Source organism: Terrapene carolina, unplaced genomic scaffold (assembly GCF_002925995.2).
Source record: "Terrapene carolina triunguis isolate 2854851 unplaced genomic scaffold, T_m_triunguis-2.0 Scaffold740, whole genome shotgun sequence".
Taxonomy (NCBI): Eukaryota; Metazoa; Chordata; order Testudines; family Emydidae; genus Terrapene; species Terrapene triunguis.
Window position 1 is genome coordinate 4383352 of NW_020665091.1, and position 22233 is coordinate 4405584.

The 22233-nt window shown below is 46.9% G+C and overlaps 2 protein-coding genes and 1 non-coding gene across 4 annotated transcripts in view; 1 reads left to right on the forward strand and 2 right to left on the reverse strand.

The window, feature by feature from the left end:
* NCAPD2 (non-SMC condensin I complex subunit D2) overlaps positions 1–18958 on the reverse strand; it is a 72039-nt gene extending 53081 nt beyond the window's left edge. Inside the window, exons 1-15 of the mRNA XM_024212080.3 lie at positions 18595–18958; positions 13604–13679; positions 12096–12154; positions 11460–11641; positions 10812–10951; positions 9761–9888; positions 9555–9678; positions 9336–9483; positions 7562–7759; positions 7228–7362; positions 6598–6682; positions 6070–6247; positions 5632–5759; positions 5105–5305; positions 3621–3795 (exon numbers count right to left, since the gene is read on the reverse strand). Of these exons, the coding sequence (XP_024067848.1) occupies positions 3621–3795; positions 5105–5305; positions 5632–5759; positions 6070–6247; positions 6598–6682; positions 7228–7362; positions 7562–7759; positions 9336–9483; positions 9555–9678; positions 9761–9888; positions 10812–10951; positions 11460–11641; positions 12096–12154; positions 13604–13679; positions 18595–18727 (2090 nt within the window). The 5' untranslated portion in view covers positions 18728–18958. The remainder of the gene's footprint in view (positions 1–3620; positions 3796–5104; positions 5306–5631; positions 5760–6069; positions 6248–6597; positions 6683–7227; positions 7363–7561; positions 7760–9335; positions 9484–9554; positions 9679–9760; positions 9889–10811; positions 10952–11459; positions 11642–12095; positions 12155–13603; positions 13680–18594) is intronic.
* Positions 11721–12032, reverse strand: LOC112115102. Its single transcript, XR_002908796.1, has one exon. It is a non-coding gene; the product is annotated as a small nucleolar RNA U85 (small nucleolar RNA).
* A 64-nt stretch (positions 18959–19022) lies between the features above and the next one.
* Positions 19023–20359, forward strand: MRPL51 (mitochondrial ribosomal protein L51). 2 transcript variants are annotated; one of them, XM_024212086.2, is made up of 4 exons: positions 19023–19120; positions 19481–19574; positions 19696–19803; positions 20030–20359. In XM_024212086.2, exons 2-4 carry the CDS (start codon positions 19490–19492, stop codon positions 20224–20226), a joined length of 390 nt encoding a protein of 129 aa, XP_024067854.1. In that variant the 5' UTR covers positions 19023–19120; positions 19481–19489; the 3' UTR covers positions 20227–20359. The 2 variants fall into 2 exon arrangements, with proteins under 2 accessions (XP_024067854.1, XP_024067852.1); XM_024212084.2 differs by having other exon boundaries at positions 19051–19107.
* The last annotated feature ends 1874 nt before the right edge of the window (positions 20360–22233 follow it).

A 22233-nucleotide genomic window follows, 5' to 3' on the forward strand; every position in this document is an offset into this window, starting at 1 on the left:
TATTCATAGCCTACACACTACTGTAATAATCTTTGTAGAAAGTATGCCTTGTGAAGTATTTGAAAAATAAAACTCTGTTCAATAACACCATGGTGAAATATATGTAGCAATATTATTTGTAAAGTCATGAATGATGGTCAAAACCACAAAGCTATATCCTGAACAAAAAGTGTGCATTAATCTGAATTTACATATAAGCCGTAAACAGGCTCCTCGAGAGAGAAGAGATGGCAAGAGACAAAGCAAATGTGCATTTCAGCAAACATAAGTGAGAAGAAAGAAAGAACATGGAGTCTGGTAGTGAAGGAAGCTCCATGTGGCCTTCTTTACAGTTTGAATAAACTTTGTTTTGAGGGGTAACCCTCAGAAGAACCCACTTCAAAGGTTAACTGGACTATACAAGAAAGGGGCAGAAACCCCCCAAGCTCTCTCTTTCACTTAAGAAAAAGAAAGCAACCCATGACTTTGGAGGGGGGGGGGGGTAGAGAAATCCTGACCTGAGAATTTGGTCACCCATGTTGCTAGGAACACATGGTGAGGAAGTTACCTTGAACCAAGTCTAGCTTGTTAAGTTTTAAACTACTAGAAAGTGTTTTATCTTTATTTCTCATGTAACCATTTCTGACTTGATTACCTCATACATGAATTCACTTAAAATTAGGGCTGACGATTAATCGCAGTTAACTCACGTGATTAATCGCAGTTTTAATCGCACTGTTAAATAGAATACCAATTGAAATTTATTAAATACACCTCTACCTCGATAGAACGCTGCCCTCAGAAGCCAAAAAAAATTATACATATATATAACCGCGTTATAGGTGAAACCGCGTTATATTGAACTTGCTTTGATCCACCGGAGTGCGCAGCCCCGCCCCCCTGGAGCACTGCTTTACCACGTTATATCTGAATTAGTGTTATATCGGGTTGCGTTATATCGGGGTAGAGGTGTATTTTGGATGTTTTTCTACATTTTCATATGTATTGTGTGTTGTAACTGAAATCAAAGTGTATATTATTTTTATTACAAATATTTGCACTGTAAAAAATAGTATTTTTCAATTCTCCTCATACAAGTACCGTACCGCAATCTGTCATGAAAGTGCAATTTACAAATGTAAATTTAAAAAAAAAAAAAAAAGTGTTTAAACTTTAAAGCCTACAAGTCCACTCAGTCCTACTTCTTGTTCAGCCAAATCGCTAAGACAGACAAGTTTGTTTACATTTATGGAAGATACTGCTGACTGCTTCTTATTTATGTCACTTGAAAGTGAGAACAGGCATTTGCATGGTACTGTTGTAGATGGCATTGCAAGGTATTTATGTGCCAGATATGCTAAACATTCCTATGCCCATTCATGCTTCGGCCACCATTCCAGAGGATATGCTTCCATGTTGATGATGCTCGTTCGAAAAAAAAAAAATGCTTAATTAATTAAATTTGTGACTGAACTCCTTGGGGGAGAACTGTATGTCCCCTGCTCTGTTTTACCCGCATTCTGCCATATACAGTAACTCCTCACTTAATGTCGTCCTGGTTAACATTGTTTCATTGCTGATCAATTAGAGAATATGCTCGTTTAAAGTTGTGCAATGCTCCCTTATAACATTGTTTGGCAGCCGCCTGCTTTGTCCACTGCTTGCAGAAACAGCAGCCCGTTGGAGCTAGCTGGTGGGGGCTTGGAATCAGGATGGACAAGCAGCCCCCCTCCCCCATCAGCTCCCCTAAGTTCCCTGTGTGGCAGCCGCCGAGCAGGCTATCAATTGCTGGGCAGTTCAGCTGTCCCTCCCCCCATTGCCCTGTGCTGATCCTGCCCTCTACCTTGGAGCTGCTCCCGGTAGCCTCCTGCTTGCTGTGAGGAGAGGGGAAGGAGGGGTGCTAATGTCAGCGTGTCCCCCTCCCCCAGCTCCTTTACCCCATCTCCACAGAGCAGGGGGGACACGACAGGGCTCGGAACAGAGGGAGCTTGCTGGAAGCAGCTACTGTCTCAACTTGTTGATCTACTTAAAAAGGCAGTGTACTTAGAGTGGAGTCAGCGTACTGAAAGGGGCATTGCCCCTTTCTCTCACACACACGGTATGTGTGTCTCTCCCTCCCTCGGTCTCACGCACCGTGTGTCTTTGTCTCTCTCTGCCATGCTGTATCTCCTCCCTCCATCTGTATTGCCTTGTAGAGTGTGAGGCTACATGAACATAACTACCATGTTAAGCGAGGAATTACTGTATTTCACGTTATAGTAGTGGCATGATGGCATCTGTCAGATAATGAAAATGAACGAGTCGGTCCGCACTGCTTTGGATTGTTATCTAGCAGAACCGATCATCAGCATAGACACATGTCCCCTGGAATGGTGGTTGAAGCATGAAGGGACATATGAATCTTTAGTGCATCTGGCACATAAATGTCTTGCGACGCCGGCTACAACAGTACCATGAGAACACCTGTTCTCACTTTCAGGTGACATTGTAAACAAGAAGCAGGCAGCATTATCTTGTTCAGAATGGGCTGAACAAGAAGTAGGGCTGAGTGCACTTGTAGGCTCTATAGTTTTACATTGTTTTATTTTTTAGTGCAGTTGTGTGTGTAAAAATAAATAAAAAAAACCCCACACCTACATTTGTAAGTTGCACTTTCACACAAAGATTGCACTACAGTACTTGTATGAGGTGAATTGAAAAATACCATCTCTTTTATCATTTTTACAGTGCAAATATTTGTAACAAAAAAATATACATTTTGATTTAAATTAGAACACACAATACAATATATGAAAATGTAAAAAAAAACAAAAAAAAACAAAAAACAAAAAAACAAAAAAACATCCAAAATATTTAATACATTTCAATTGGCATTCTATTGTTTAACAGTGGGATTAAAACTGCAATTAAAAAAATTAATCACAATTAATTTTGAGTTAATTGTGTGATATAACTGCGATTAATTGACAGCCCTAGTTGTAATTGAAATGAATACATTTGAAAATATAGAAAAAACATCCAAAAGTATTTAAATAAATAGTATTCTATTATTGTTTAACAGGGCGATTAATCGTGCAATTAATTTTTTTAATCGCTTGACAACTCTACTTAAAATCCTATCTTCTTCAATCTAAATCAATCCAGTGTTTCGTAACTCCAGTTAAAGTAGCAAACCTTTACAGGGACAACGGACCTTTAATATCTGAACTGCCCAGGGGAGGGCTGGACAGTGCAGAACACACGTTTTCAGGACTGGGAGTGGGTTGGGGACATCTGGCAAGTAGTAACCAATGCTGGTGGAAGCCAGAGTGTGACTGGAGTGTTGCTGACTGGCTGCTGAACCAGGGCTGCAGCTATATACAGACACACAGGATGTGACCTGCATGTTGGCAAGCTGTTTGTGAGTGGCCCAGCTGGATAGCTACAACAGCAAAACATTGCAAGGCACTCAAGGTTGCAGGGCAGGCAATGACAACCCCTCAGTGGTCTGGATTGCACCCCAGAACTTCACTCACCCACCACCATCCCTGCAGCTCAGCACCCACTAGCGTTTCAGCTCAGTATGAAGTTTGACCCTGTCCATACTCCACTTCCAACAGCACCTCCTGGGAGATATAGACTCTGATTTGGGGGTTCCATACCTTTCTGAGTCCCCACTGGGGCTCAGGTAGAGCCTCCTGTAGGCGCTTAGCACGGTTTCTCTAATACCTGGCTCCTTAGACCATATAAGAGGAAGCATCCTTTGAACTCCATGCAGTGCCTGGGGGACACCAAACTGCGAGACTGTCACAAAGAACTCAATGGCCTCCTGCACTACTGGGGGGAGTAGAGAGAGAAGTCAGTTCAGCTTTACATAGTCTCGGCCAGAGACCTCATTAAGAAATAAATTATGCACCCATTGTTCTTCCAGCAAACCCATAAACCACATACACAAAAAAAAAAGACACCCCCCTCCCCACACTATTGTCCCCTCCCCTGTGGAGCAGAGAAGTGGCTGCTACAGCACTTTCAGCAGTGTCCAACAGTGGCACAAAAAGATGACCTCCCCCCCGCCAAAAAAAACAAAACAGAACAAAAAACAAATAAACAAACCCACCCTGTATTTGATTATGAATTGAGAACGTTTCCAGAGCCATGGCCTACAATTTTTGAACAAAAGCATTTTGAAACAGATCAATTTTTTTTCATAGCAAGTGATTTAAAGCAGCTCCTATTTCTTCCCTACTGCAGCTACTCAGCAGCATGCCTGCCAGCCACACACTGTTATACAAGAAAATGGTATAACTGATCCAATTGCTCCATAGCCTCTTTCTCTATCAGGCTACAGGAGCCCCAGGCAGAGTACAATAAGAGCTTGACTGGCTCCATCAGAGATCGGGGAGCAAAGATGCTTCCTGTGCCCCCCCGCTGCTGCCCAGCAAACCAGAAGAAAAGGGGGGGGGGGAGAGAAGAGGATGATTTAAGAAAAAAAGAGAAGAAGCAGAGAATCAAGTATTTATAGCTTTCTGATTCTCCGCCCCACCTCTTACACAAGTTTAGCACAGCCTGAGGTCTGTTCCAACTTGAACCAGCTGGCTATTGCTCCAAGGGGCCATACACCAGCTGTGATTAGCCACAGCACAGCATGCACCTCCAGCCACTCTCCTCCTTGCTCCTCTGCACACCTGGGAACTGTGCAGTGTGGCAACATAGAAGCCAGATATGCTGGCTCTTTGTCTATAGGAAGGAAACACCCAACAAGAGAGCTGCAGGGGGTGCCCACTACTTGAACACCACCCAAGCAGAAAATCTGCCCTAAGAATTGATTGTGGCCACCTGACATTTTGAAATATTTTCAGCCTTCAGGCTGAAGAGGCTGGAACCTCTACATTTACCTAAAAAGCTTGCTGAGGCTTTTAGATACCAGAGGAAGCCCTTCTCCCCACAAGACTGCACTTTTCCCAAGATAACCCTTTTGACTGGTACTGTGAGCCCACTGTAAACAAGGTAGGCAAGCCCCCAAGGCACCTGTCCAGGCTACTCCAGTCCCGGCCTCTCCCACATATCCAAAATAGAGTTCTCATACACCAAGCTTAGGACCCTGGAAATCTTAATGTGTAGGATGATCTGTGTCTACCCAACCTACCAGAGACAGAGCTTTTGTACATCATCCTGCTGACCATGCTCAAGGCTTCCGTGATTTTCATAGAGAAGCTGTGGGCATCTTGCAGATACTGCACCAGCATCTCCTGCTTAACCAGCTCAGATGGTGGCTGCTCCTCTATTACAGGGTCTTCATCCCCACTGCTATGCAAAGGATGTTGGATATTGTTTTCCAGGTTGGAATCTACACAGCAAGAATAATGACCCATAAACAATGCTGGGGGCCAGGAGAAACTGCTCTTTGACCTCTTTCCCTTCACCCCGGTGACCTAAACCAAGAGCCCCTCTCCGAACAACACAATCTAACAGCAGCTCAGCCAGGCAGTCAAAAGGGAGATTCAGACCTAGAGCTGGATTCTCACCACACCGTTAGTGAAGTCTCACTACTATGGTATGGTGCAATACAAGCAGAGACAGGGTTGAATAAAAGGGATATAAAGTGTTTCACCTCTATAGTATCGGTATCAATATGGCTCCAGGACAAGAAACTAGCGGGCTCAGAAAAGCTACCTGTGTAGAGTGTCCTCAGAACGCCCAAGATCATGGTTTCCTTGTCACCTTCCAACCTTGAATTGCTGGTGAAGGGCTCCATCCCATGGAAGTGGCACACAGCCATCTGTGTTAGACGGATAGCATGCCTGGACAGAGATGATGCACAATAAGAAATCATCCACTGGGTGGGGAGAGTATGTCAGTTAAGAAATCCATCACTCAGCTTTGTCCCTGGACCTGTGGGACAGTGACTCCTGTCAGCACCTCCAGCCTACTGTATACAGCAAAGTTCTTTCCACACAAGTCTTCAATCTCCCATATGGTGTTACCCCTTTCCCAGGGCTAAGACCTCACCTAACAATATGATTACATATGGAAGTTCCTAGGGTAATCCTCTTCCCCAGATTGAAGGCCCCACCCGCTCAACTGTGGTCCATTGGAGGGTCTCCCACTCACTTGTAATTTAGCTTCCTCAGCAACTGTATGATGCGCTCAGCCGTATTCAGTTCAGTCTCCTCAACCTCTAGCGTCTCTTCCTCCTCTTCTCCTTGCAATGGGTGAAGGAGCTGATGTATGGTGGCCCTAAGCTCTGGCTGCATGGCCTCCCACTCCTCCTCTGGGGTAATTAGTGCAGCTATGAAAAGAGGGCAGAGGAAGGGAATGATACAGATATCCAGACCCATTATTCTAAAGTGAGGGAAACAGCTTACACTGAGATGGGGTTGGGGTCCTGCATGCTCCTCTCTAGATCCCTGAGGCAGACACCACTCCCTTTGCTTACCCCTCCTAATCCTCCCTCTCCCTATGGAAAGCTTCTGATGCTTTAGGCCATGCTCTAAGGCCACAGCATCTCAAATGGATACGAGATTGGGGCAAGGCCAACACAGGTTGAGTATGAGCAAGACAGGAGGTAGAATGAGAAGTGCACAGGAACTCCCGCTGGGAGGGCACAGTATATCCACTAGGAAGGGGAAAAGAGATTACCAGTTTTTGCTGTACGTTTGTCCCTCATTTCTTGCAGCTTCTGCATCTCTTTCTTGAGTGGCTCAGCCAAATCAATGCAGCTTAGCTGGGGATGTGAGGGGAGAATGGGAATGTTTCACTCTCTATCCTCCATTTTCTTAACTCTTAGGATCCTCCTTGCTCCCCCACAGCCTGCTTTCAGCGCCCACTTTAAGTACCCCAGGCCCGTAGAAGACACCTGCTTTTGGAAGCTGAGTAGCTGGTTCTAGTCCACTTCCCAGAATGGGGGCTGCAGTAGGTTGCCTGTCTGTGAAGCTAAGCAGTTTGGGACGAAGTCTAAGTGAAGAGTGTGCAACAGCATGAGCTCCATGACCTAGGGATGCAGTGGAGCAAGATCCCAAAGAAGAGTCCCCACTGCAGACTCAAAACTCTGAAAACCTGCCCCAGTTTAATAAGAGGCATATACCATGCCCCGGCATACATGCAAGCTGCACGAGGGGATGGAAAGCCCAGATATTAGGGCACCTGGATATGAGGAAAAGCAAGGGAGCCTCCAACCTGAGCCACAACCAAAGACTGGTGACCACTCTCTACCTGGGGGCTCCTGCCCCAGGGGAGGCACTGAAATTCCAGCATAGTACGAAGGGTTACCTTGCAGGAGAAGGGGTTGTTTGAGAGAAATGCAGCCAGCAGCTGGATGGCATTCTTAGCCACTGTTACTGATCTGTCTTGGAGACGGCCCACAGCCAGAGACACCACAGCCTGGAACCGAGCCAAGGGCAGGGCCTGCAGCAAAGAGCAGATTGAAGAGGTTACCCAGAAGCTCTGGAGAAGTTAGATGCAATCTTTCATTCCTCACTCTGGGAAGCCTCTGCAGCCAAGTTTCCTCAGGCCTCTTGCTGGGCTCTGATGTTCTCCCTCACCCCTCCCTTCACAAGAGGGCAGTTCGAAGCCAACCCCACAGTCTTCTCACACAGAGATTCACCTTCCGCTGGACAATCCGGGTGAAGAGCTGCAGCACACGGCTGCGCACAAACCCATTGACATCACATAAATGGGCCTGCAGTGTATCCAGGAACTGGTCCCGAGTACCCCTCGCAGCTTCCTCTAGCTGATCTCCACTCAGCACCTGCAGCAACATCTCTGCCATGGCTGTCAGGATGGCATTTCTCATCACATAGCTCTGAAGAGAGAAAATGACTTCATTATACTGGGAGTGAAGGGAGGGCATATTCCTGTAGCCCTCATCCAACCAGGACTCATGCTAAGACAGCAAGGATGGTCCAGTGCTTATGGCACCTAGTCTGGGATTTGGGAAACCCAAATTCAATTCCCTGCTCCATCACAGAATTCCTGTGTGACAACAAGCAAGTGTAGCGGAGCCCAGGAGGCTGTGTCCCAGCCCTCCTATGCACCTAGGTCTGCAGCACCCAATCCGTGGAATGAGTATCATTTGTGGCCTTTGAGAAATGACTTAAGAAAATTTGTATATGGTTATGAGCTGAAGGTAAGCCACACCCTGCAGTTTAAATAGAAGCAAATCAAGTTCCTTATTATGGGGAGCACCACTTCCCCCGCAGCCCCAAAATAGCTGCTGTTCTTTTCCCCGATGCATTTTCTCAGCAGCTCCCCTATTGGCCAAATGCTGCATCATGAGGAGGAAAGACAGAAGTTCTGGCTGCTCTATTGGCCAGGGTTGGCAATTTCTCAGGAAAAACTAGTTTAGGACAGGATGCTGTAAATACCATCTTAAGCCCAGGTTAAACTAGGAAAAATAGTTGCATCACCATCCAGCAAGTACAAAACAAATCTTTTCAAACTTTGAATACATCCATTCAAAAAAACTGAGGAATAGGCTCAGTCAATCCACTACGTCAAAGTTGGTCTTCTGCTACAGAATGCTGTATGGCCAAATGGACTTGGGTGGTAGTCTGCAATTTTGCATGCTTCAGATTCCTTAATGCTTCAACCCTGCATTACTGTCAATTCCACATAATCAAATGTTTTCAACTTTTGTTCATATAATATTGAAAACTGAAATAAGTCATAACACATAACTTCCTTTAGAAAATACTGAACCGGAAAGTATAGACATTCTGATGTTCAGTATTATAATTACATAGGAGTATTATGCCCACTGAAGTTTTACTTTTTATTTGTACAAACCTAAATTAAATTTACAAATCTATTGCCATATGTAACCGCAACTTGAATATGTAACTAAAGCTAAGTGGAATGTGACATGCATTAATGAAACAGTTTTTAAAATAGAAAATGCCTTAAACTGGTACAAACCATGATTTTACCTGGTACAAACCACCTCTGGCAAATACCCACGTCATCCCTGCTATTGGCTGCTTCCTTGCCTGGCTGTGGGAGCCCCAGTGAGAACAGCATAGATTAGCTGGCTCTGCCTGAGCCTAGCAAAGGATTTCTCTCCTCACAGTCACCCAGAAGGGCAAAAAAAGCGCAGAGAACCAAGAGCCAGTTCTCTCCCCCATCCCCAATTCTCTGCTGTTGGATATTACCTATGCTGGGGGAATTCTCAGCATGGTACTTTCTGCAGTAGTTCCTGCTCCGTTCGCATCACCAGAGCATGCAGGGAGTGGAGCAAGGCAGAGAATCTGCCTCAAAATATTGATTGCAACTCCTTGATCTTTGTGAAATACACGCAATCTTCAGGCCAAAAGATTGGACACCACTATGGTACACATTCTTTCCCCTGTATATGTTGTGCTTTGCCCCTTCCCAAGCAGTACCTCTCCATCCAAGAGATGCAGCAGGACACTCATGTTTGACAGCACTATCACTGGGATTTGTTCAGCCAGTTCTGTGAGAAAGGCAGCATAACCCTTCACTCCGGAAGCATCCCGAGTCAGATCCTGTGGACATTTCTGGCCAATCTCCCTGCAAAAAGAAAGAGTCAGTGCCCAAGGCTGCCGGGAATGGAGGGGGCAGGGGCTTGGAGAGTTTCTCACCTCAGCAGCTCTCCCACCATGCTCTTCATGCCATACTCTGTGGCCCACAGGCTCACAGCCCCCGCAAACACTGGGGCTACATGTTCAAAGTGCTGCAGCATCTGTGTGATCTTCAGAGTTGCACCTGCCAAACCAGAGGAGGGGAAAAAAGGGTCAGGGGATACACGAGGAGATCCCACATCAGGAAGGGGAAGTGACAGACTCACTGAGCATGTGGTCATAGTGAGTCAGAGCCACAGCAAGAAGATGCATTACTGCCTCCCGTGTGGCCCGATGCTTCTGGTGGCTGATGCTGGGCTTCTCCAGAATGCGGTAACAGCTGCCAGTCACTAGGCTGAGAGGAAAATAGGGAGTGATAAAGAAACCTGACACTACAATCTGACAACCCCACCCAAGAGATCTGAACTGGTGGAGCCTTTAAGTTTCCATCTCCTCACTGGGGGGAAAGGGGGGGGGGGGGCAGAGAGCTGTTACCTTGGCTCCAACTTCCCAGTGTCCTAAACAATGAGTAAGGCCCTGTGTAAATAATTTCATGGACTGCATGAAAAAAATCATGAAATTAGCCCAATGCCATGATTTTTCCAACAGCAGGGAGACACTTCTACCTACCCACTGAGGCTGTAGCTGTTCATCATGGACTAGTGGGACAGTTCCATTCTGGGGATCAGGGGCAGGCAGAGGTATCTCAACACATGGCACCAGGTGGTCTGGCTCAGCCCACCCAGCCCAATTCACTCCACCCTAGGCCATCATTGTTGCTTCTTGTCTAGCCAGCAGGGAAAGGGGGTGGCACTGAGAACACCTCTCTCATGTTGGGGGGGGGGGGGGGAATCACAGCAGTTTGAAAAGGGTAGGAGAAGGGGGGGATAGAGACTCAGGAGCCATGCCTATCCCAGGAAATTCAAACATTTACCTGTGACGCTGCAGTGAATTAAAGAAAGAGAAACAAAAGATTTTTCTCAGGGCCTTAGCAGTGAGGTGTCCATGCTCATAGATCCCTCAGCACTGGGAATGGTTCCCAAACTTTTTCCTTGGTTCAGTCTTACCCTGTTCTCCCAAATTTCTTCTCAATCTATCTCCCTACTCCCCTAAGGTTTACATCCTATAGATTGCCTTTGAATGAGGTGGGACAAACTGATTTACCTATTCACGTATCGTCTTACAAGTCAGCCCTTCCAAAAATCTCCCACATATAGCTCACCCCCTGCAGCCATTCCATCCAGCCTTCCTCTCCCCAGCATTCACTTCAACCTTTACCTGATGAATTCCTCCTCCACCACCAAACCACACCACAGTCGACGGAGGTTCAGTTGCAGCAGCTGTGTCAGCAGCTGTAGGAGTGGCTGCCTCTCTTCCTCCCAGCAGAAGCCTGAGCCCGTGGTGCAGTTCTTCTTGCTCTGAGGAGATTATGGGTATTCACATCAGGCAGCATCCCCTTTTAAAGCTGGAGGCGACACTCAAGCTTTACAGTAATGAAACCCTTGCCCCAAACCTGCCGGGAGCCAAAGGGCCACACCAAATGGAAGAAGCTGCTTTCCCTAATATGCAGGGGGAGAGGCATGTGCTTGGGAGGAAATGCTGGTATACTGGAACTGCAACAAAGGCAGACACAGAAGTGGGAGGCAGCACAGAGAACAGCCTGGACATTTAGAGATCAGTGGAGCATTACATGCTGTGATATGTCCTGTCTCCTGAAGCTGCTGCCCGTAAGCATTTCTTAGAGGTGCATGTACCACAGCCTGGCTTTCCTCATGTCATATTGGCCTGCCCAGTATCCATATGGAAAATTCCAGCTATGGCACTGAACTGAGGGGACATCAATGTATAGGAACAAAGTTGCACAGAGTCCAGTAAGTTTATGCATCTCCATTTTCATAAAATCCACCCCCACGCTCGCATACATACCTTCCCACTGGGATCTAGCCCTGACAAGCCACTCTTGCAGGAGTCTATTTCAAAGGCCTCCACTAGATGAGTCAGTACATAGCAGTTCATTTTAAGAGCATTGAGGTGAGTGGTGCGGTCTGAAGGGCTCAGGTCAAGATTATCCAAGATGGAGGAGAGGTCACTGGAGTGACAGGACACCACTGCAGGGAGGTGAGAAGGCATAAGCATCACTACCCATACACACCAAAGCACCCACTTCCCTTGTGACAAACTCACAGCAGCCATCAGATTACCAAAGAACTGTGCTCATGCCTCACCAGCCATAATTTGGGCTACACCCTGTGACCCAGGACCCAGAGATGCTAAGTTCACCCTGTCCCCATCCCCTGCCCAGCTCCTAGGATCACTTGCTAGGGGCAGGCATATCTCCCTCCAGGAATGAAATGGAAAATGGGACTTCCTGTTGGTCTGCCCTTACAGCGAACGCACACAACTCTGCACTGCCTGCCAAGATTACAGACCTGTATCAGGGATGGGTGAGGGTGCAGCCCAGCCAATGGGGTCACATTTGCCTTTATATCATCATAAAGCTGCAGGGAGGAAGCAAATATCTCACCATCCCCTCCACAAGGGGAGAAGGATCCTCATACCTACCTTTCACCATCAGCTCCAGGGCATCCTCCTTGACTGCAGCATTTATAGATCGGAAGTGGCTGTGAGGCAGACAACAGATGACAAAAATACAGGATGACCACTGGCACTAGGCCTAGTTCAAGACTGTAACACAAGAGTCTTCAGGAGCAACTCTAGACTTGTCTCCTAAACCCAGTCCTCTCCCAACCTGCCCACATTTGTGACTAGAGGGATCAATTTATGAGACGGTTCAAATAGGTTCTGCAGAGAGTTTCCCTGGAGAATTTGGAGATCAAAGTAGTAATTTAGCTGATTTTAACTCAATGATGGGTTTACCTGTAATTTCTCAGAAAATTCTGTACTCAAAATGCATGTGCTAGAGTTTTGGGAGGATACACTATATTCCTCCTCAGGTAACAGACTGAACACCTACATTAAGAGCAAAACTCTTACTATAGTGCATCAGCACCTCCAAGACAGGCCTCTACACATACACAAAGATTTCATAGAAGAACATTTTAAAATGTTACAAACAAAACGTAAACAGAGTGGATCTAGGTGAGCGATAAGAATTTATTGCTTAATAAGCTTATCAATTAGCAAATACCACTTCACTTTTGAGTACCAAACACTTAGCTATGGTCTGGAAATGCAAATTATTTGAATTAGTGAGAGTCTGATATTGTACTAACACAAAAAGTTACAAAAGACAAAGGCAATGCAAGAAGTTATAATATGGTAACTAAGGCCTTGTCTATTTGGCAAAAAACTAGGACACCATTATATACCCCTTATTGCCAGCAAAAGTTTTGTAGACCTAGGTTAGTACAAATCAATAGATGTTTTCCCACTACAAACTATGGAAACTGCAAGATAAGCTGACATAAGGCTGGAGTGAAAATTGCTTAACACGGAATTCACATACACAAACCATCACCCAATGCTATTCAACAACCAGCCACCCAGACAAACCAAATGTTTATCCTGTAATAAAACTCACAAACAGCTGTAACGCACACAACCATACCAAAAGGCGTCAGTTTTGTCCTGATGTTGAATGGGGGTGGGGTGGGGGAGAATGGCCTACCTAAAATATTTGTGAGATAGGAAATCTGTGTCTCCTGCCCAGCTGTAACATTCCCTTCCCTCCAGGAACTCCCAATTTCCAGCTCCACCGCAGCTTAACGCCCTATCCTTCCTGAGATGGCGTCTGCAGTAACCAGTTAAACAGTCAATGCTTACGTTATTACATCACTAGTATCCCAGTGGGATCACCGCAGGGTGGGGATGGGTTCATGCCACTCACAGCACCAGGCCCTACTGCACTCAGGAAGAGGAGGCATCTATAAATGGACCTGGCCAGGGCCTAGCCCCATCTGGATATCTCTGCAGATACACCCAGGACTCTGTTCTCCTGAACCCTTGGTAGGAGCAAGAACAGCAGTGCTCACTACTACTGATCACCATCACCCCTGAAGCCCATGACCAAGCCACTTCCCCCCCACCCCTGCAGGGCGGAGTATACTCACTGGAGTAGACTGTAGAGGGTGTCAAAGTGCTGCAGGATGGCCAATGGCCCTTGCACCTGGAACGCCCCCCGGAATTCTGAAGAGACAGGGAGACACAATTAAAACACAATATTGCCAACTGCAAGGGATCAAAAATCATGAATCAAATGCCAAAAAGTCATGAGATTGGCCCCACAAAATCATGAGATTTAAACAAACAAAAACTATCAAACTTTTTTTTTTAGCCTCTTGACTTCTTAACTGCCCTCCACTCTTTTGGCTATATGTGATAATTTCAGGATGCAAAGAACCTTTAATGGACACAAAATGGACACCCCCTCTCTGGCTGCTCAGATGGAGATTCCACTTATCCTCTCCTCAACCCTAAGATAGACAATGGATGACTGTTCCCCCTATTACTGTCTGGACTCCTCTTGTCACCTGCCTTACTGCCTGAAGTGTTCTCCCCTGCCACCCCTTCTCTGGATCCAACAGCATCACATCTCTGACTCGCTGGCCCCCCTGGGGCTTCTTTTCTGCTTGGATGTCAAGTAGAGAAGTCCCAAGGCAGTGGGAGAAGGTAAGTGTTGCTGCAGGGCTCAGGGCCCCAGATCCAATAGCAACATTTTCCCAACTCCCCGCTCTACTGATTTCTGATGCCCCAGGACCCTATCTCACTGCTACAGGACCATCCATGAAGCACATGCCAATCCTCCCTAATTTTCAGTAATCCTCTCAATTTTTTACGTCTTTACTAGGGCTGTTGATTAAATTGCAGTTAACTCACGGGATTAACTAAAAAAAAAATTAATCACAATTAATCGCAGTTTTAATTGCACAGTTAAACAATAGAATCCTAATTTAAATGTATTAAATATTTGGATGTTTTTCTACATTTTCAAATATATTGACTTCAATTACAACACAGAATACAAAATATACAGTGCTCACTTATATCTATATCTATTTTTTTTTTCAATTCACCTCATACAAGTTCTATAGTGCAATCTCTTTATCCTGAAAGTGCAACTTCCAAATGTAGATTGATTGTTACATAACTGCACTCAAAAATGAAACAGTGTAAAACTTTAGAGCCTACAAGTCAACTTAGTCCTACTTCTTGTTCAGCCAACCGCTAAGACAAACAATGTTGCTTACATTTACGGGAGATAATGCCGCCGGCTTCTTATTTACAATGTCACCTGAAATCGACAACAGGTGTTCGCATGGCACTTCTATAGCTGGCATTGCAAGGTATTTACATGCCAAATATGCTAAACATTCGTATGCCCTTCATGCTTCAGCCACCATTCCAGAGGACATGCTTGCATGCTGAAGGACGCTTGTTTAAAAAAAAAAAAAAGTGTCAATTAAATTAGTGACTGAACTCCTTGGGGGAGAACTGTATGCCTCCTGCTCTGTTTTACGCACATTCTGCCATATTTTTCATGTTATAGCAGTCTCGGATGATGACCCAGCACGTTGTTCATTTTAAGAACACTTTCACTGCAAATTTCACAAAACACAAAGAAGGCACCAATGTGAGATTTCTAAAGTTAGATACAGCACTCAATCCAAGGTTTAAGAATCTGAAGTGCTTTCCAAAAACTGAGAGGGACGAGGTGTGGAACATGCTTTCAGAAGTCTTAAAAGAGCAACACTTCGATGTGGAAACTACAGAACCCGAACCACCAAAAAATAAAATCAATCTTCTGATGGTGGCATCTGTCAGATAATGAAAATGACCGAGTCGGTCCGCACTGCTTTGGATTGTTATCGAGCAGAACCCGTCATCAGCATGTCCCCTGGAATGGTGGTTGAAGCATGAAGGGACATATGAATCTTTAGCACATCGGGCACATAACTATCTTGCGACGTCGGCTACGACGGTGCCATGCAAACGCCTGTTCTCACTTTCAGGGGACATTGTAAATAAGAAGCGGGCAGCATTATCTTCCGTAAATGTAAACAAACTCGTCTGTGCGATTGGCTGAACAAGTAGAACTGAGTGGACTTGTAGGCTCTAAAGTTTTACGTTGTTTTGTTTTTGAGTGCAGTTTAAAAAAACAAAACAAAACAAAAAAAAACCACCACACAAATGTAGAATTATCTAAGTTCAGCTTTTATGATAAGAGATTGCACTACAGTACTTGTAATGGGGGAGTTGGAAAATACTATATCTTGTTTTTTTACAGTGCAAATATTTGTAATAAAAAATAAAATATAAAGTGAGCACTGTATACTTGGTATTCTGTGTTGTAATTGAAATCAATATATTTGAAAATGTAGGAAACATCCAAAAATATTTAAATAAATGGTATTCTATCAGGGCTTTGGAGCAGAGCCCAGAGCTGGAGCACGGAGCAGCTCCAGAGCAGTGGAGCTGCAGGTTTTTGCCTGGAGCTGGAGCGGAGCCGGAGCACAGCTCCAAAGCCCTGTTTATTGTTTAATCATGCAATTATTTGCAATTTTTTTTTTTAAATCGCTTGACAGCCCTAGTATTTACAAAATTACTAATTCAGGCTTCAATCTACTAATCTTGTAAGTACGCACATTTTGTATAATACGTGTGTGTGTGTGTGATTCACTATCACCCAGGTTCAATAAAAACAGCAAATAGTGCTGTGGCTGCAGAGGGCATTCTCCACTTCCCTTGTGGCACAAGCAGACAAAGTCTGACAGGAGGCAAGCGTCAGCAATTCTGAATGGGTTGGGGCACAGCTGGATTCACCACAGAGGCTGCATATTGCGCTCTATCTGCCCCATGTGGACCCTAGGGGGCTATGTTAATGCACTCTAGGTACCTAGAGGACACCAGCAGGGCTCACAGGAGAGAGAGCGTGCAACACACAGTCTATGGCTTGGGCGGTGAATCCAGCACCCCAAACACCATTGACAAGCACTGCAGCTTATCTTCTTGGACCCTCATTGCGCAGTCTGTAGGGGAGGAAAAGCTTGAGGAGGCAGTGATGGCAGAGGAGGAGAAATGGAACATGACATAGAAGGGAGAAGAGGAGGATCATCCCTGGAAGGAGGTCCAGGCCTGGGACTGACCAAGCTGATTAAGGACCCTAGGTGATGTATGAGGGTGGCTTTCCCAGGGCTGATCCTCCCTTTCTTCGTTTGTGGGTGGGTGTCAGGGGCACAACAGAGGTGGGACATCCCAACTCCCTGCTTGCCATAAACAGGGAGGGGAAGAGGAGGGAGATCTCCAAGCAAGATCTCCAAGGGAGATTTCCCCCGCCACAAACATTTCTAGATGTCTCAGAGCAAGACTGGCATCTCTACATGAAATCAAGTGCCTCCCCACTCCCCCAGTGCCTGCCCCCCTCACTCTCCCCACCAACCGTTCAGCCTCTGCTGCCCCTCACTATCTCTGGCTCCTGCACCGCACAGTGGCAGCCACATTGCTCGCGGGCTGGCTTCAACTCACTCAAACAGTGAAAACAATGAGGAGTCCTTGTGGCACCTTAGAGACTAACAAATTTATTTGGGCATATACATTCGTGGGCTATAACTCACTTCATCAGATGCATGGAGTGAAAAATACAGTAAGCAGCTATAAATATACAGTACATGAAAAGATGGGAGCTGCCTTACTAAGTGTGTGTGTGGGGGGGGGGTGTCAGTGATAATGACACCAATTCAATTAGGGTGGATGTGGCCCATTCCCAACAGCTGACAAGAAGGTGTGAATATCAACAGAGGGAAAATTATTTTTTGTAATGACCCAGAGGGCATTTGCTGGCACATGATGGCATATATCACATTGGTAGATCATAGAATATCAGGGTTGGAAGGGACCTCAGGAGGTCATCTAGTCCATCTACAGCCAAGCCCTAAGATAACACCTACAGGATCTGTATCAATACCCACCTGGGGAAGTGAAGAAACAGATTGACAGAGCCAGAAGGGTACCCAGAAGTCACCTACTACAGGACAGGCCCAACAAAGAAAGTAACAGAAAACCACTAGCCGTCACCTACAGCCCGCAACTCAAACCTCTCCAATGCACCAAGGATCTACAACCTATCCTGAAGGATGATCCCTCACTCTCACAGACATTGGGAGACAGGCCAGTCCTCGCTTACAGACAGCCCCCCAACCTGAAGCAAACACTCACCAGCAACTACACACCATACAAAACAAAAAAAACAAAAAAAACCCACTAACCCAGGAACCAATCCCTGCAACAAACCCTGTTGCCAACTCAGTCCGCATATCTATTCAAGGGACACTATCATAGGACCTAATCACATCAGCCACACCATCAGGGGCAAGTTCACCTGCACATCTACCAATGTGATATATGCCATCATGTGCCAGCAATGCCCCTCTGCCATGTACATTGGCCAAACAGGACAGTCTCTACGCAAAAGAATAAATGGACACAAATCAGACATCAGAATTATAACATTCAAAAACCAGTCAGCGAACACTTCAATCTCCCTGGACACTCAGTAACAGACTTAAAAGTGGCAACTCTTCAACAAAAAACCTTCAAAAACAGACTTCAAAGAGAAACTGCAGAACTGGAATTAATTTGCAAACTGGACACCATTAAATTAGGCCTGAATAAAGACTGGGCGTGGCTGGGTCACTACAAAAAATAATTTTCCCTCTGTTGATATTCACACCTTCTTGTCAGCTGTTGGGAATGGGCCACATCCACCCTAATTGAATTGGTGTCATTATCACTGACCCCCAACCCTCCCGCCACTTGATAAGGCAACTCCCATCTTTTCATGAGCTGTATATTTATACCTGCTTACTGGGCAGCCTCGCTCCCAGGCGCCACCAGACCGTAGGGAGATGGCGCCCATTTCGCTAGCTTCAGCCCCATTGACAGCAATAGGAGATGGCGGCCATTTTGAATAAGGGAGAATCCGTTTTCACGAGACTGGGAAAAACACCCCTAAAACTGCCAGAGTCACAATCACCTCGTGAGAGGCGGCACCACTATTAACCGCATAGCCAGGGGAGGGGGGGGGGGGCAGAGCCGCGCTTCTTACCCGCCAGCTGCCCAGCAACCTGGGCTAGAGATAGCACCTCCTGCACCACGTACTGCGCGGGGCCCCCGCTGCGAAGCAGATCGCCCGGGGACAGGGGCAGGTGGAATTCCCAGGGGAGCGGCGACGACGGCATCTCCTGGCTGCCAAGGAACAGGACCACGACGTGAGCGGCGGCGGCCTGGCTCCCCACCCAAGAGCCTGGCCTGCCAGCGCTGCCGGTCCGCCTCCTCCAAACGGTCAAAGCGCGCAGGCAAACGCTACAACCACTAGCTTCAGCGCCCTCGGAACACCAAGGAGCCAATCACAGCACAGACCGCGTTCTTCACCTCCATCCAATTACCCACATGCAAGCCCACCCATCTCCGAACGGCCGGTTTCGCGCCAACTCTTCCCGCATTCGAATCACAACCGCCTCCTTGTTACCGGCGCCAATCAGAGGGCAGCTGGAACACAACAACCAATCAGACACCAGAGGCTCCTTCCACCTCTCAGTTCCCGGCCGCGCAACCTCTGGTCCGTGGCGCCGGTGAGGGGGGCTGAATCTCTCGAGCCCGGGTTCATAGTCAGCGTGTGGGGGGAGGGGGCGTCCGGGGACAGCAGCTACCGTTGGTTTGGTCTGGACCCGTGGCCGGGAGCAGGGACACTGGGGTGCGCCAAGACAGGCCGCGCAGGGAGCGGTGCATTCTGGGAAGCAGCAGCCAGTTAACATGGCTGTGTCTCGGCGGGGCTTGTGCTGTTACTAAGGCCCCCGCTCCAGTCGGGCCTGCCTGGCTTGTGCCCCGTGGTTCCTGTGGGGAGGGAGCGGGGAGCGCATGCCCGGTCGTCCCGCCCTTGCTGCGCGGGCTCTGTCGGGGCCGCTCCGGTGACTGGGGCTCTGTCTTTGCAGGGTGGGACAATGCGGACTCTGCTGCAGCTGGCAAGATGGGGCCTCTTGGGCCGTAGCCTCTCTCTGGTCCAGACCGCGAGGAGCCTCCACTGTGGTGAGCGGGGCGGGGTACGCACCCAGACCTTGTATTGCCCTCCCGGCCAAGCAAGGGCGACCTGTAGGGTCAGGCCCTTCTACTGATAATCTCGTTCTTCAGCTGCCTTCTCTGTTTCAAGGGGTCTCTAGCTGGATCCATGTGAAGTTGCCCCCTGAACCTAAAGAGGTTGATCGCTGGACAGAGAAACGAGCCTTATTTGGGGTCTATGACAATATAGGAATTCTAGGTAAGTGACCAACGGTGGATCTGAGGATATCATGGGCGAAGGGAAAGTAACTGGAACTCCAAATTGGGGGTCAGGAGAGTAGAGGTTAGTTCTACTCTGGGACTGGGAAAAATTTAATGGTGTCAGAATGAATTGAGGTTGATGGGACCTGGGGCTAACCTTTCTGCTACCCTGGGTTTGTTTTCCTGTTACTGCATCTGTTTCCCACTTACCCCTTCTTCCTCAGGAGACTTCCAGGTTCACCCCAAGGACTTGATCACAGGGCCCAGGTGGCTGCGAGGCTGGCGGGGAAATGAGCTACAGAGATGCATCCGCAAGAAGCAAATTGTAGGTCACCGAATGTTTGATCAGGATTACAAGAACCTTAACAAAAGGATCAGGTTCCTGTACAGACGTTTCAACCGCACTGGAAAGCACCGCTAGGAGCAGACCTGTGAGAGCTAGCCATGTGCCTCCTGGAAGGAATGGCATCCTGGGTGTAACAGGTTTAGCACCTGGAGCTGTGCACAGATTGGGGTGTTGTAAAATCGTAATAAACTGAGTTTCTCTTCTACAACCACCTTCTACCTCTGATCCCACTTAAAGCTCAGTTCCAACCCACAGACCCTCCTGCTTGTCCAGTCCTGAGCTCCCTTTGCACACCTTTCCCGATTATTCCTTCTCCTCCACCACCCTTAAATTTATCTTCTTACTGCTTCCCTTAGTTTGGATCCCCATATTGCTCTATTGCAACCCCTCCCTGTAGTATCTGGTTTCCAGCTTCATAGTTTGTCACACCAATCTTAATATTGAAATGACCCAAAACATTAAATGTTTTCAATTATCAGCACTCGGACAATCTTTATTCCATTTTATAATTCTCCCAAAGAGTTGCAAGTCTCTTTTGTATTCTCCTTCTCCACTAATTCCCCATCTGCTACAGCTCACAGTTTAGTCATCTGTCTGTCCTTCAAAACCCTCCAATAAATTATGACTTGAGTAATGCTGAAGTTACCTTAACAACCCAGAATTGAAGTTGCATTGAAATTTGTCTTAAAGGATGATTAATCCTTTTAATTCACACTACTTCCTGTGTTTAATCTCTATACACCTCTACCCCGATATAACGCGACCAGATAGAACATGAATTCGGATATAACCCGGTAAAGCAGTGCTGGGGGGGGCGGGGGCGCGCTGGGGGCTGGGCTGCGTACTCCGATGGATCAAAGCAAGTTTGATATAATGCGGTTTCACCTATAATGCGGTAAGATTTTTTGTCTCCCGAGGACAGCGTTATATCGAGGTAGAGGTGTATTTAATATACTCCCTGAACAGGTGAATTTTCTTAGCCAAAGGTTACTAATGTAACTTAAGCAGGTGAAATTTAGATAATCCCTTTTTGAAATTTTCCCTGAAGTCAGGCTGTCATCAAGCTCTTTTGTAGGAACAGCCCTACTGGATCAGAGCTGGGGTCAAGTGCCCTGTCTCATACAGGGGCCAGTACCAGATCCTTCAGAGGCAGGTGTAAGAAACCTACAGTAGGCAGATCTATGGTACTCTGCCCCCCATTCGTTCACATTCTGATTTCTCACAGTTAGAGATGGGCTGAAACTAAGTATAACCCTGACTTTCACAATAAGCCAAAAATCAAGCTAATCCCATTTCAAAACAAGCCAATCCTTAAGAATCCCAACACTCTGTGACTAGATCCCCCCAGGGTGGAGTCTGGGACTGTGGTGGGCCTGCTGTGCACCCCTGATTCTCTCCTGTCCCCTTGCCCTGGCTTCCTCACCCTCTTGCCCCTGCTTGCCGGGAGCTGATCAGGAAAAAAAAGAAGCAAAAAGCTACATGCCAAAAACTAGCCAACAAGCAGCTCACAAGCCAATTAAGCCAAAAACAAGCCCATTTTCTGTGGGGTTTTTTGTGGGTTTGGCATGTCTGCTTGTGGATGGAGTCTTGGGCTGGTGGATACCAGTTCTCCTGTAATGAAGCATCAGGAGTTCGTTGGCTTCACTGAAATGTCTGCCATGGGGAGCCCCTGATGTACCAAGGCCTCAGTGTAGAGATAGAGCTGAATGGGGAGTTCTGTGGTGTCCCAGGAGAAGCAGTGTTGCATTGAGATGTTATTGCATCAAGAGTTAGCCTCAGTAAGGGAGCTGTGACAGAAGAACTGAGTTAATTTCCCTCCTTCCTCCAGTGGTGGGGATAGAAGTTGTGACTGGGGAATTGAAACTGGAGTAGCAGTGCTCTCTTGGAAGAAGCTTTAGCTGCTGTCCTGGCAGAGACCCAGTAGTTTCCATTCTGATCCAGTGGGAGGCAGGAGTTAGAAACGTTTGCTGCTTGGGTTGTACCCCAACATGGAACACTGCTGAGCCCTTTGTCTGCAGAGGGACATAATGGAAGAATTCTGGCCCCTAGGAGGGTCAGCAATAGATCTCTAGTCAGGTGACA

Bases quoted from the DNA above. Each gene is read 5' to 3' on its own strand.
- MRPL51 (XM_024212086.2), top strand. From the start codon at position 19,490: ATGCGGACTCTGCTGCAGCTGGCAAGATGGGGCCTCTTGGGCCGTAGC. The intron at 19,575-19,695 runs GTGAGCGGGGCG...CTCTGTTTCAAG, and splicing joins CGCGAGGAGCCTCCACTGTG to GGGTCTCTAGCTGGATCCAT. The intron at 19,804-20,029 runs GTAAGTGACCAA...CTTCTTCCTCAG, and splicing joins TGACAATATAGGAATTCTAG to GAGACTTCCAGGTTCACCCC.